This window comes from Mirounga angustirostris, unplaced genomic scaffold (assembly GCF_029215605.1).
Source record: "Mirounga angustirostris isolate CCGP_5_RB_7025 unplaced genomic scaffold, mMirAng1.0.hap1 SCAF_13, whole genome shotgun sequence".
Taxonomy (NCBI): Eukaryota; Metazoa; Chordata; class Mammalia; order Carnivora; family Phocidae; genus Mirounga; species Mirounga angustirostris.
This window is the reverse complement of record NW_026991721.1, coordinates 24,410,518-24,424,393: the sequence shown is the minus strand read 5'-3', so window position 1 is coordinate 24,424,393 and position 13,876 is coordinate 24,410,518. Positions and strand designations below refer to the sequence as shown.

At 37.6% G+C, this 13,876-nt stretch overlaps 1 protein-coding gene across 2 annotated transcripts in view; it reads left to right on the top strand.

Moving 5' to 3' along the window:
* Positions 1-13,876, top strand: part of PDHX (pyruvate dehydrogenase complex component X) — a 65,555-nt gene that overhangs the window by 44,247 nt on the left and 7,432 nt on the right. For both annotated transcript variants that reach the window (XM_045893915.3, XM_064576675.1), the window contains exons 7-9: positions 1,593-1,740; positions 9,191-9,249; positions 12,816-12,974. In XM_045893915.3, the coding sequence (XP_045749871.1) occupies positions 1,593-1,740; positions 9,191-9,249; positions 12,816-12,974 (366 nt within the window). The remainder of the gene's footprint in view (positions 1-1,592; positions 1,741-9,190; positions 9,250-12,815; positions 12,975-13,876) is intronic.

The following is a 13,876-nucleotide window of genomic DNA, read 5'->3' as shown; positions in this document are numbered from 1 at the left end:
TGTAATTATGGTACTTTTCATGTAGCTTTTCTTGGGTGTGGTACTATTAATTGGTAGCTGCCACTAGCCCTCTTCTGTGTCTGTTTGATTTTGACTGAGGGAATGGATAGTCTCACTATGAACAACTACAGAGACTGCACTGCTAGACATTCTTTCTCAGATGCAGGCAGTGTAACAGCCCCTTATTTGTTGTCAAAATATTCCATTTTTGCCTCTTTTTACCTCCTTCTCCCAGTATCTTTCATGTCATTTGCTTCCAATCAGAAGAAATGCAGGATAATCAGGTTCATGTAAAACTGAATGGGCACTTAGAAACTAAACACACAAACCTATCCTGCTCTTTCTCATGGAGAGATATATTTCAGTATATTTTAAAATAGTTGCAAACAGTATAAATTTCATGGGAAACAAAATTTTTTAGTGTAAATTCATGATTCATGACTGCACATACAAAACATTTATTTGTAATCAAATCTTACATTTTTAAGAAGTAGGTTATTCAAATTAAGAAGATAAATCTGACTTTGAAATTTTAATGGTATATAGTGAGTATTTATTCTATTTGAACAAGTACTCTGCCAAAATAAAATGTTTAGTTTCCTAAGAAATCACGTGTATTTTTAGCTGCTTAGTTATTATTCTGAAGTGATTGTGATCTGGTCCCAGAATGGAGCGAAGGACAATGAAGGAATCACATGTAGTTTAAGGTCCATCCTGCTTTTGTTAAAGGTTCAAGGAACAGAGTGGAAAAGCTACAGTAGAGTTACAGGAAGATTTTATTATCTCACCTATACTTTATATTGTGAAGTTTTAGGAAATAGGGTACTCATGTGATTTCTTTTTTAAATTAACAATCCAAAATAGAAATAGTTTGGCAGATTATCCTATAAATATATTGAATTATCTTTTTCTACTGCATGCCATTTATAAGTAAGAATTGTCTGTTGTTACAGGTTTGTTGAATTATTGTATGCTTTGAGTTTTATTAAGAAGTGATATTTGTAATAGAAGCTGCTTACAGGTGGTATGTGTATGTGTCTGTCTCTCTGTCTCTGTTTCACACACATACACACACACGGGAGAATTATTCATGACTTGGAAGATTTCTTTTTGATCATCTTAAACATAGTAACATAAGACAACCCATTTATAACTAAAACATGAATTTTACTATTTTCTACAATCATGTACTATAAAGTTAAAACTCTTTGGATTTCTTGGGGCGCCTGGGTGGCTCAGTCGTTGAGCGTCTGCCTTTGGCTCAGGTCATGGTCCCAGGGTCCTGGGATCGAGCCCCGCATCGGGCTCCCTGCTCGGCGGGAAGCCTGCTTCTCCCTCTCCCACTCCCCCTGCTTGTGTTCCCTCTCTCGCTGTATCTCTCACTGTCAAATAAATAAAATCTTTAAAAAAAAAACAACTCTTTGGATTTCTTATATTCCTCCGTATACTAAGAATTTTTACTAGTACTTTTCCTATATTAATCTTTAATTATTAACAAAAGCTAAATCACTGAGACTAGATTTTAGCTATGGAGTTTGTTTTTTCCACTTCCATATTTATGGCTTAATGGACAAATTGCAATTTCTTTACAGGGCACATTCACTGAGATCCCTGCTAGCAATATTCGAAGAGTTATTGCCAAGAGGTTAAGTGAATCTAAGAGTACTGTTCCACATGCATATGCTACTGCTGACTGTGACCTTGGAGCTGTTTTAAAAGCTAGACAAAGTCTGGTCAGAGGTTAGTAAAGTTAAATTTACTTAATACAATACACATAACTGTCATGAAATCCTTTACTTGTAAAGGCACCCTGTATAGCTTTTTATTTCAGTTTCATCATCTGGATGTATTTTAGTGCTAGAGAAAAGAATTGGCTCACTTTTCCTGTAAGAAACAAACTGGTTCCCTAGTACTGAGTAAATCATGCTTTTTGGTACGATACCTGAATAAAGCAGTCCTTATTAACATTCTAGAAAGTACAAAATCCCAAACTTAATGTTTTAGATATTATGTATATCTTAGATATTCCTCTGCTTTATACAGATTTTAATTTTGTATTTATTCTTCAAAGTGAACTTTCAGGTTATGAAATTTGCAGTGTACCTCCCAGCAATCAGTTAAAACTAAGGTTGCTGGGAGACATAACGAATTTTTAGCATGAACGGATGTTTTCTTTCTTTTTTCCAGTCTGTGTGGTTTTTATTTCATTCTCGTGCTTTGTTGTGCTGGCTAAGACCTCTGGTACAGTAATGAATGTTGTGGTGAAAGCGGACTTTTGCCTTGTTCTTGATCTTAGGAAAAACATTCCATCTTTAACATCAGCTGTAGGTTTTTTGTAGATTCTTTATTTTAGGTTGAGGAAATTTATATTCCTAATATGCTGAGAGTTTTAAGCATAAATGGATGTTGAATTTTATCATATGCTTTTGTGCATCTTTTGAGATAATCTTTCCTTTTTCACTCTGTTATTTTGGTCAGTTATATTGGTTGATTTCCAGATGTTGAATTAACCTTGTATTCCCCATATAAAACTCATTAATCATTATTTTTCTCATCTATTTATTGATCTCATTTTCTAAAATTTTGCTAAGAATTGGGGCGCCCAGGTGGCTCAGTCAGTTAAGTGTCTGCCTTCAGCTCAGGTCATGATCCCAGGGGCCTGGGGTCGAGCCCCACATCGGGCTCCCTGCTCAGCGGAAGCCTGCTTCTCCCTCTCCCACTCCCCCTGCTTGTGTTCCCTCTCTCTCCCTCTGTCAGATAAATAAAAATCTCAAAAAAATAAATAAAGTAAATTTGCTAAGAATCATTATACCTGTGCACATGAGAAAACCCTGTAGTTTACCTTTTTTTGAAGATACTTTTTTCTGTGTTTGTTACCAGATCTCACAGAATGAGTTGGAAATGTTTCCTTCTCCTTTATTTTCTTGAAGAGTTTGGGTAGAATTAGTTTATTTCCTTTCTAATTGTTTGGTAGAATTCACCATTGAAGCTATCTAGGCCTGTGATTTTCTTTGTGGGGAGATTTTTTAACTATGAATTCAATTTTTAAAAGTAAGTATAAGTTCTCTGTTTGTTCTTGAATGAGCTTTAGTAGTTTTTGTCTTTCAAGGAATTTGTTTATGTTATCTAAGTAATGAAATTTACAGTAGTCCCCCCTCATCTGCAGGAATACATTCCAGGACCCCCAGTGGATGCCTGCAACCCCTGGTGGTACAAAATCCTGTATATACTATGTTTTCTCCTATGCATACATACTTATGATAAACTTTAATTTAAAAATTAGACACAGTGAGAGATTAACAATAATAATAAAATAGAACAATTATAATGATATGCTGTAATCAAAGTTAGGTGAATGTGGTCTCTCTGTCTCTAAATATTGTACTGTACTCACCGTTCTTGTGATGCTGAGATAACATGCCCACATGATGAGATGACATGAGGTAAATGACGTAGGCATTGTGACATAGCATTAGGCTACTCGTGGCCATCTGACAATAAGTCAGGAGGATCATCTGCTTCTGGGCTTTTGACCACAGGTGGCTGAAACTGGAAAGCAGAACCGTGAATAAGGGGGTCTATCGTATTGGCATAAAGCTGTTCGTAATGTTACCTTATTATACTCCTAACATCTTTGTAATCTGAAGTGATATCCTCATTTTCAATATTAGTAATTTGTGGCTTCTTACTTTCTTGATCAAGCTGGCTGGAGATTTATCAGTTTTATTGATCTCTTCAAATAAGCCATGTTTGATTTCATTAACTTTCTCCATTTTTATAATTTTCTTTTCATTGATTTCTGCTCTTAACCTTTATTCTTTTTTTCTGTTTGCTTTCAGTTTAATTTGCTCTTTTGTTTTCTAGTTTCTTAAGGTGAAAGCTGAGATCAATATAATAAACCTTATTCCTAACATAAGCATATAAGGCTTTTAAGGTCCCTTTTGGCAGTGCTTTAGATGAATTCCACAAAATTTGATGTGTTTTATTTTTCTTTACATTCAATTCAAGATGTTTTCTGTTTTTCCTTGTGATATCTTTTTTGATCCATGAATTATTTCGAATGTAAGTATAATTTCCAAATATTTGGGGACTTTTCAGCCTTTCTTTTGTGATTTCTTCCTTAGCTCCATTGTGCTTAGAGAACATTCTTTGTATGATTGAAATATTTTTAAATTTTTTGAGATTTTATAGTCATAATATGGTCTATCTTGATGAATGTTTCATGTGTATTTGAGAAGAATGTGTGTTCTACTTTTTTTTTTTTTTAAGATTATTTATTTATTTGAGAGAGAGAACGCAGAGCAAGCAGGAGAGAACATGAGTCGGGGGGGGGCAGAAGGAGAGGGAGAAGCAGGCTTCCTGCTGAGCAGGGTCCTGAGATCATGACCTGCACCAAAGGCAGATGTTTAACTGACTGAGCCACCCAGGCACCCCTCTACTTTTTTTTAAGATTTTATTTATTTATTTTGAGAGAGAGAGCCCATAAGCAGGGGGAGGGGCAGAGGCGAGAGGGAGAAAGAGAAAGAAAGAATCTCAAGCAAACTCTGCACTGAGTGCAAAACCCAACGTGGAGCTCAAAATCACAACCCTGAGATCATGACCTGAGCTGAAATTGAGTCGATGCTTAAGCGACTGAGCCACCCAGATAGCCCCTGAAAAGAATGTGTATTCTACTTTTTTTATTTTTTAAAGATTTTTATTTGTTTATTTGAGAGAGGGAGAATGAGAGACAGAGAGCAGGAGAGGGAGGAGGGTCAGAGGGAGAAGCAGACTCCCCGCTGAGCAGGGAGCCCGATGCGGGACTCGATCCCGGGACTCCAGGATCACGACCTGAGCCGAAGGCAGTCGCTTAACCGACTGAGCCGCCCAGGCGCCCTTTTTTAAAGATTTTATTTATTCATTTGAGAGAGAGAATGGGAGAGAGAGCACGAGAGGGGGGAGGGGCAGAGGGAGAAGCAGACTCCCCGCCGAGCAGGGAGCCCGATGCGGGACTCGATCCAGGGACTCCAGGATCATGACCTGAGCCGAAGGCAGTCGCTTAACCGACTGAGCCGCCCAGGCGCCCTGTGTATTCTACTTTCGAGGAGTGTTCTTTAAATGTCAGGTGAGGTTGGCTGGTAGTAGTGTTCATGCCCTTTATATCCTTACTGGTTTCCTGTGTGCTATCAATTCTTGGAAGAAGAGTGTTGAAACTCCCAATTATTATTATGGATTCGTCTATTTCCCCTTTGAGTTCTGTCAGTTTTTACATCATTTTGAAGATCTGTAATTAGGCACATAGCACACTTAGGGTTTTGAAAATGTGTTCCTGATGAATAGATGTATCATGGAATGTCCCTGTCCACTCCTGGTGTAATCTTTCTTACCCCAAGGCCTTCCTTTTCTGATATTGATACAGTTAGTCCAACTTTCTTTGATTAATGTTTTTATATCTTTTTATATTTTTTTTTACTGCTAACTTATCTGTCTCTTTATATTTAAACTGACTTCTTGCAGACAGCATATAATTTTTCTTTGTTTTTGTCTAATCCTATACTGTCTTTTAAGTATTTAGACCATTCACATTTCATAATTTTGTCCTTTCTTTTTGCTTTGTACTGTTTTCCTTTGTACCATTTTGTCCTTTGTTTTTACTTGTCCCATCTCTTCTTCCTTTTTTTTTTTTTCCCTGTTTCCTTGCCTTTTTTTGGATTGGTTTTTAAGTTTTGATTCCATTTTATTTCTATTTTACTTTTCTCTCTCTTTTGTGGTGGTTTCCTTAAGGTTTACAATATAATTCTTTAACTCATCACAGTCTACCTTCAAATTTTTATCACATCCCTTCATGTGTAATGTAAGAACTTTACAACAATATATTACATTTTCCCCCTTCTATCCTTTGTGCTGTTGTTGTCATGTTTTATTTCTACCTATGGTGTAAGCCCCAGCATATATGTTTGATGGGTTTTTTTTGCTTTAGCAAATCAACTGTGTTTTAAAGAATTTTAAAAATGAGGGGCACCTGGATGGCTCAGTAGGTTGAGCATGTGACTCATGATTTCAGCTCAGGTCATGATCTCAGTGTCATGAGATCAAGCCCCATATCCAGCTCTGTGCTGAGCATGGAGCCTGCTTGGGATTTTCTCTCCCTCTGCCCTTACCCCCTGGCTTGTGCACTTGCTTGCACATGCTCTCTCTCTCATAAACAAACAAACTGTGTTTATCCTGTTTGGGTTTCTCTCAGCTTCTTGGATTTGTGGTTTGTTGTCTTTCATTGATTTTGGAAAGCTCCTAGCCATTAGTTTTCACTATATTTTCTGCTCCATGTGTTTTATTTTTGGAACTCTGATTATAAATGTTCAACTGTTTGAATTGTCCAAAGCTCTTAGATCCCGTATTCTTTTTTTGTTCATCCTTTTTTTTTCTCTTTGTGTTTCTGTTTGGATAATTTTGTTGCTCTAGCTTCAATGTCACTGACTCTTTTCTCAGCTATGTTTAGTCTGTGAAGCTTAACGAAAAATTATTTATCTTTGATTGCATGTTTTTTTCCCCTAACTCTCCATTGGAATGTTTTTAGAGTTTCCATCTCTCTGCTGATATCCCCATCTGTTCATGTGCATTGTCCCGTACTTTGTCCCATATTTTCCCATACTCTGACAGTGGTTAATCATTTCATGTGTTTGTCCTTCTTCAGAGGGGAATCCTTACCCTTGACATTCAATTCACTTGTTTGCCTTGTAACCTCGACTCCCTAACAGACTCAAGAGAAGTTATGATTTTGTAACTTCTCCTGCTTTTTCCCCTACCCTATTAGGGTGGGAAAAACATTCTCTTGTGGCTTTCTACATCTTAAGAGACAGCAGGACTGGTATTTCAGTTTAAATACAGACTTTGAAGAATTCATATGAAGACAACCTGACAGCTTTTAAAAGTTCAAGGAAATAAATGGAAAGCTTACTTCAGAGAAAATTAACAATATTCAAAAAGTTAATCCTGGAAGCTCCCCTTATAGGTTTTAAGTGTACTTGCTTAGTCATGATACAGAGATCATTAGGGGAATAATTTTCCTGCTTTCTTCCTTTCATGAGGCAGAAGAGAGTACTATTTCAGTGGAGAGATGACTTAGTTTAGTATCTTTTCATCATCCAAGTTTTGTATGTCCTTGCAACTAGGAAGTTTCTAGGGGGTCTCCAAAGAGCCCACATTATTTATCTTCAGTCCTCTTTCTTATATAGTTATATAACATTCTGTAAGCATGTTTACACTGTTTTGTAATGATATGCAAATGAAAATATTTAATATTCCCTCAGAAACTATTTCCTATTCTTCTCAGTGTCACCAAGTCTCCTTACTATATATTTGAAAATTTCCATAATAAAGAGTTAAAAATAAAAGATCTTGAAAAAAAAGATCTCCCTTGTACTTTTTTGATTTTCAATGCCTGTTAGAAATGTCATGTGAGAAATTGGACATATAAGTCTGAAACTCCTGATGCATCAGGATAAGAGGTAGCATTTGAAGGAATCATCACCATATGAATGGTATCAAAACCCTGGAACAGAAAGTTCTTGCCTGGGAAGATGCCACCATTAAGAGGAAGGGACGGCGCATCGGGCTCCCTGCTCGGCAGGGAGTCTGCTTCTCCCTCTGACCCTCCTCCCTCTCATGTACTCTCTCTCTCATTCTTGCTCTCTCAAAAATAAAATAAATCTTAAAAAAAAAAAAAAAAAAAGAGGAAGGGACGGAAAATGAGTGAGTGGTAAAGAGTGGAAGAAAACACAGGAGAGTACAGTGACATAGAAGCCAGTAAGAAGAAATGTTTCATGATGAAGAAAGTGATCAGCTCCAGAGTACAAAATGTTGGATATGATGAGGGCAGAGAATTTAGGTGAGCACTGTGGACTCCGGCAGTAGATAGGGAATCATCAGCTGGTGGGTGGTGTGGGAAGTTTTCACTGTGGCTACCTATAGATGCTAGATAAAGTGCGAAGGAGGTTGAGGGAGCCATGAAAGGTAAGCATAATGGGTTCATCAAATATGTCCACATACTTGAATTTATGCAGACCATATCTTTTGTATGTGGTTATCATTAAAATTCTGTAAGCACTGGAAATCCACTTCTATTTCTACTCCTAAAGGGGTTTTAAACAAGCGAACAAAAATATTTATATCTGGAAATCTGGATTAAAAGAACTAGGAATTGGATGAGCAGGTGGTGGTTACTATGACAGTTTGACAGTATTTGGATTTATGGTAATACATCTAATGTCTTTCTGAAATCCCCAGCGTGCCTTTGGAATGAGCTATCGTTCATGTAAAATTCCATGATACTGTAGTAACAGGCTTTGTGTATCTTGCCACATACCGTTGACTAGATCTTGATCTTAAATTTTTTTTCTTGAAGATAGAGAATCAAGTGTAGTTTACATTTTTCAACACTTTCCTACCCACCGGGAAAAGCAAAAGTGTAAATCAAGTGCTTTCATTATGATCAGCTCGGTGGGAAGGGAGGGGACCTTGGCTTTATCTTGAAATCATTATGTATACTGGAAGGAAATTGATTCAAATGGAATCACCATAAAACTAGACAGAAAACCTCATTTTGTTCATTGCACTAGGGCCTGTGCCAACATTGCTTCATCTTTGGCTTTGCTGTATCCTGTTTCGTTAAGTGACAAAGCAGCTCGGTGGTTGTAAATTTTTTTGGTCCACACTCCATTTGTAAAAAATTGCTCTCTCTAGATAAAGGTAGATATGTAGATAGATACAGATATCTTTAAAATGACTGTATGTTACCACTGTTCTAGTATAATCGATATATTATAAAGCATATGCAGAATAAAGACGTTTGAAAAGGGTGAGAGGAAAAAATGAATCACCATAGACCATTTGTGTTTTTAGAGACATAGGAGTTGGTTCCTTTCTTTCTAATTATGGTTATAATGTGCCCTTCAGGTTCTCTTGTATGATATCTGAGCAATTTAAAAGAATTGTAATCAAGGCGCAGAAGTAATCTTTTACATTTATGGTTAATATTATTTATGCAGAACCTCATATAAGTTTTTCTAATCAGGGGACTCTTACTAAGTGAACCAGCAAAAACCTATAATATTTTTATGATAATTTGTTAATGAACAAGCTTGAAATCATAATGGCCAATGTTAAAGTTTCATTATGAGCGCTAATTTTGATACGCTTGGTTTTCTTTCAGATGACATTAAAGTATCAGTGAACGATTTTATCATCAAGGCTGCAGCTGTTACCCTTAAAGTACGTAGCAGACCCCAGATCATTTCGGCTTCTACAGTGGTCTCATGTCTTGGGATTTTCATATGATAAATAGAACTGTCATTTTTAAGTCACAAAAATTGTATAATTTTATTGCTAAAAATATTATATCATTTAATCTCACTCCCTCAGTTTTATAGACGAAACTGAGAATCAGTGGGCCTTACAACTAATTATAGCAGAATAAAGACCATTTATTCAGCAAATACTAACTGATCCCCTGTCATGCGCTGAATACATTATAGGCATTTAGAGAAACAGTAGGAACAAAAGCCTACATGTTCTCTGCTCTCCTGGAGATTATAGTCCAGTTGAGAGAGACCAATATTTGTCAGATAGTCAAAGTGCTGAGGAGGAAGAGAAAGACCCTGCTACAGAATAGGAGGGGTGTCATGGTGCACACAGTTAGGCAAGGAAGGCCTCTCTGGCAAGGTGGTAACTGAGCCAAGGCCTGGAAGAGAGGGTGTGAGCCACAGAGCTATCAGAAGAATGCACCAGACAGAGGGAACTGCAGACAGAGGCTGGGGAAAGGGGACACTGCCATTCAGATATGGCGCCGGGGATACTGTTTCTGGAGGAAAGAAGGTAGCGGATGAGATTAAACAGAAGAAAGAGAGAGGAGTTACGAGGGCCCCGAAGCCGGTGAAGCCTTGGCGACCATGGAAGGACTGGGGATTTTATTATGAAGGAGAAGGAAGCCTTTGGAGGGTTTTGAGAGAGGACTGACATCCTACTTAAATTTTAAAAAGGAAAAGACTGTTCTGATGCTTTGTGGAAAACAGCCCACAGGGAAGCGGGGGCGGGGGGTGGGGGGTTGGGCAGCAGTGCACTCTCCGGGGAGGCTATGGACGAGGACAATGGTTTGGGGTAAGGTGGCAGCTAGCGGTGAAGCTGGGGTGAAGGTGAGATTTGGGATACATTTCAGAGGTAGAGCCAGCAAGATTTGCTGATAGATTAGATGTGGGGTGAAGAACCAGGACTTTGGCCCAAGCAGTAGGAGGAGTGGAGTTTTCCACTTACTGACATGGGGAAGGTGGGAGAGGAGCAGGTTTGAGGTAGGAGTCTAGAGTTGGATTTGGATCTGAAACCCAGCCTTCCTGCCTTCTTGCTCTGCACCATTTTCTGTCCTGTCTTTCTTTCCGTGACTAGGCTATTTTTCTGGATCACTGAGTGTTAGGTGCTATATTTAATGTATATTTATAAGGAATTTATTTTTATTTCTTGAACAATACAGTAATAGAAGTCATGCATTTTCTTAGCCATTCATATAATGTGTTTGTATGGCTTTTGTCTTTTGATCAAATAATATTTTGAATTATATTAGTGATTTTCTAATTATGAATCATTCCTGTCCTCCTTAAGTGAATTTCTAGTGGTCATTACATTTCATTTCATAATTTTGTATCAGGAGCCATAAGTAATTGTAATTTACATTTTGTGCTAGTTTTGTCAGGCTTTCTTTTTTTAAATCAGTGGCTTCTTAAGTGAATTTGGATTCTTCCCACCCTTTCCTTTCTCTGTGCTTATTTCAGTATTATAAAGGCTTTTATTTCTTGAAGCTTTAAGGAATTCACCAGTAAAAATATCTGAGTCTAGTTCTGTTTTGAGGAGGGAGCCTTGGCAACTTTCTCATTTTTCCCCATAATTATTGAGCGGTTTAATTTTCAGCTTTTTCTTGAATCGATTTTGGAAACCTGTATTCCCAGAAAAATCACTCATTTCATCTGGATTCCCAAACTCACTAGCCCAGAGTCATTTAAATTTGCTTCTTATAATATTTTAATATTATAATCCTCAATGCTGGCATTATGCTAAACTTTGTCTTGCTTTTATTATTGCATATGGGTGTTCTCAGTCCATTTATATTGTTGCCTTATGTATTCCTTCCGTCATTTCCTTACCTTTAGATTGGAATTATATTAGACTTTGGTTGAAAATATTTTGTTAGGAAATGTGAATGTGTAATTATTATAGTTATGAATATGAATAAGAAGATTTAAGTGTATGAATTTTCCTCTGACTACAACTGAGGCTACATCCCATGGGTTTTTGTTACATAGCTCTGTAATTACATTTATTTGCCAGATATTCCTCACTTGGGAGGGTTTTTTTTCCTCTTTTTCTTTAGTGTTCTCTATAAAGAATTTAAAATCTTCTGGGGGTTTGGGACTTCACTGTTAATTATTTTGACATAAACGAGCTCTGATTACTTTGAATGAAGGAGCCTTGAGAGATGGAGAAGTGCAAAGAGCAGATGGAAGCAGTGCAGTGGAGGGGCACCTGGGTGGCTCAGTCGTTTGAGCGTCGGACTCTTGATTTTGGCTCTGGTCATGATCTCAGGTTGTGAGATTGAGCCCCATGTTGGGCTCTGCGCTGGGTGTGGAGCCCACTTAAGATTCTCTCTCCCCATCTCCCTCTGCCTGCTCCTCCACCACTCGTGCACGTGCTGTCTCTCTTTAAAAAAAAAAAAAAACTATGCAGTGGGAGTGAACATAGCAGGACGATGAGAAGCTCAAGTACGGTGGGGAATGCATCTCCAGGGAGTGGTCAGAAGTACAGTTAGGTAGGCTGTTAATCAAAGCAAAGAATTTTTGAGAAGAGAAATTTGTTTGTGATTTCTGTTTTTCACCATCAGTTTCTCTATGATATTTGGCAACAGTGTCGTACATACTGTCTCCAGGCGTTTACTGATTTCTTCTGCTCTTTTCATCCTCCATGTAGTTGTATGTGTGTTAAATACAAGCATGCTCAGACATTTATCATATGTTTATGAAGCCTAGGAAATCTTTCTTAAAGAGGGAAGTCACTTATTAAGGGTTGGATGGATCTCCCAGGGCTGCACTAGGAAATTGGGCTTTCTACATTGCCACCAGAATAGTATGATTGAATCGTTACCCCGTCCCCTCCCCTCCTCTCCTCAAGGCCATCTAGGTCAGCATATGAGACAGGAAGTATAACAAATGTTAAGTGCTTTTTAGCAATCAGGTTTAACAAAGGGAGACCTTTTTTTAACCATGATTTATTGTAAAGAGATCAAAACATGTACATCAGCGTTTCCTCAAGCTTGCTTCAAGAAGCGTGGTATGGGGGGGTGGGAGGATGGGTTAGCCTGGTGGTGGGTATTGAGGAGGGCACATTCTGCATGGAGCACTGGGTGTTATGCACAAACAATGAATCATGGAACACTTCATCTAAAACTAATGATGTAATGTATGGGGATTAACATAAGAATAAAAAAATTAATTAATTAAAATAAAAAAATAAATTTAAATAAATTAAATTAAATTTAAAAAAAGAAGAAGAAGAAGCGTGGTATGTTTATTCTTCCCGAACACAGAAAATGGCATTTAACACAGAGATCCAAACCATTGTTTCAAACCAAATCTTCATTTATTTGCTTCTGTCTACTATACTCACTTCCAAAAATGCATAATAATGCTATTTTTCTGTAGCCACTTTGGCCTAAAGCTGCTTTTTAAAAAAATTAAGAAAAAAAAAATAAAGCTGCTTCTTTAGAGTAACATGTTTTTTCTGGTTCTGTTTCCTAGCAAATGCCAGATGTTAATGTAAGCTGGGATGGAGAGGGCCCAAAGCAGCTGCCCTTTATTGACATTTCAGTGGCTGTGGCAACAGATAAAGGTTTAATTACACCAATCATAAAAGATGCTGCGGCTAAGGGTATACAGGAAATTGCTGACTCTGTAAAGGTATGTCTTAAATACTATGCTTTCAAAATGTTAGTATTTACTTTCCGGTGAAGTCGTGACATCATCGAGTCACACTATATGGAGATTTTAAGTTTTAATCCAGGTATGACCCACTTTAAGAACATGTAACATTCAAGAGTTCCGGAAAAAACATACGGTTAAATGAGGATCAACTGTATTCAAGTTATAGGTGAATGCTTTATTTCCCAAAGTCTAGAATTCAACTCTAACGATGGTTTTAACGTTAAAGCTGAAACCATATTCCTGTGCAGGTGGTAATGGAAAGACCTCACTGTTCACAGCGTTTTATTCTTCAAAGTTGTTCTATTTTATTCATTTCCTCTCTAGAATTGAGACCACTAAAAGTACTTAATATTCCAGAAGCAAAAGTACGGAGTTTTTCCTGAGTTTCTTTCTTTCTTTCTTTTTTTTTTTTTTAATTTTTTTTTCTTAAGATTTTTTATTTATTTGCGAGAGAGACAATGAGAGACAGAGAACATGAGAGGGAGGAGGGTCAGAGGGAGAAGCAGACTCTGCTGAGCAGGGAGCCCAATGCGGGACTCGATCCCGGGACTCCAGGATCATGACCTGAGCCGAAGGCAGTCGCTTAACCAACTGAGCCACCCAGGCGCCCCTTCCTGAGTTTCTTTAAAAGCAGTTTTTATAGCTCTAATTGGAGGAGTCTGATTTTCCCCCAAGTATTCCATTGAATCAGCAGGAACACAGGCAGTAGGTCGGCTCTGACAACCACTATAATTTCCAAAGGTACATTTTGACAGAAGTCTCATGGCTCTTATAAGAGTGTTAGAATTAAAAAATTTTAGGTTCATTTAAGTGATTTTTTTTTTCATTTACCAAAGACCAGTTGTATGTATAGTGGATGAACCAGTTATAAGGAGGAA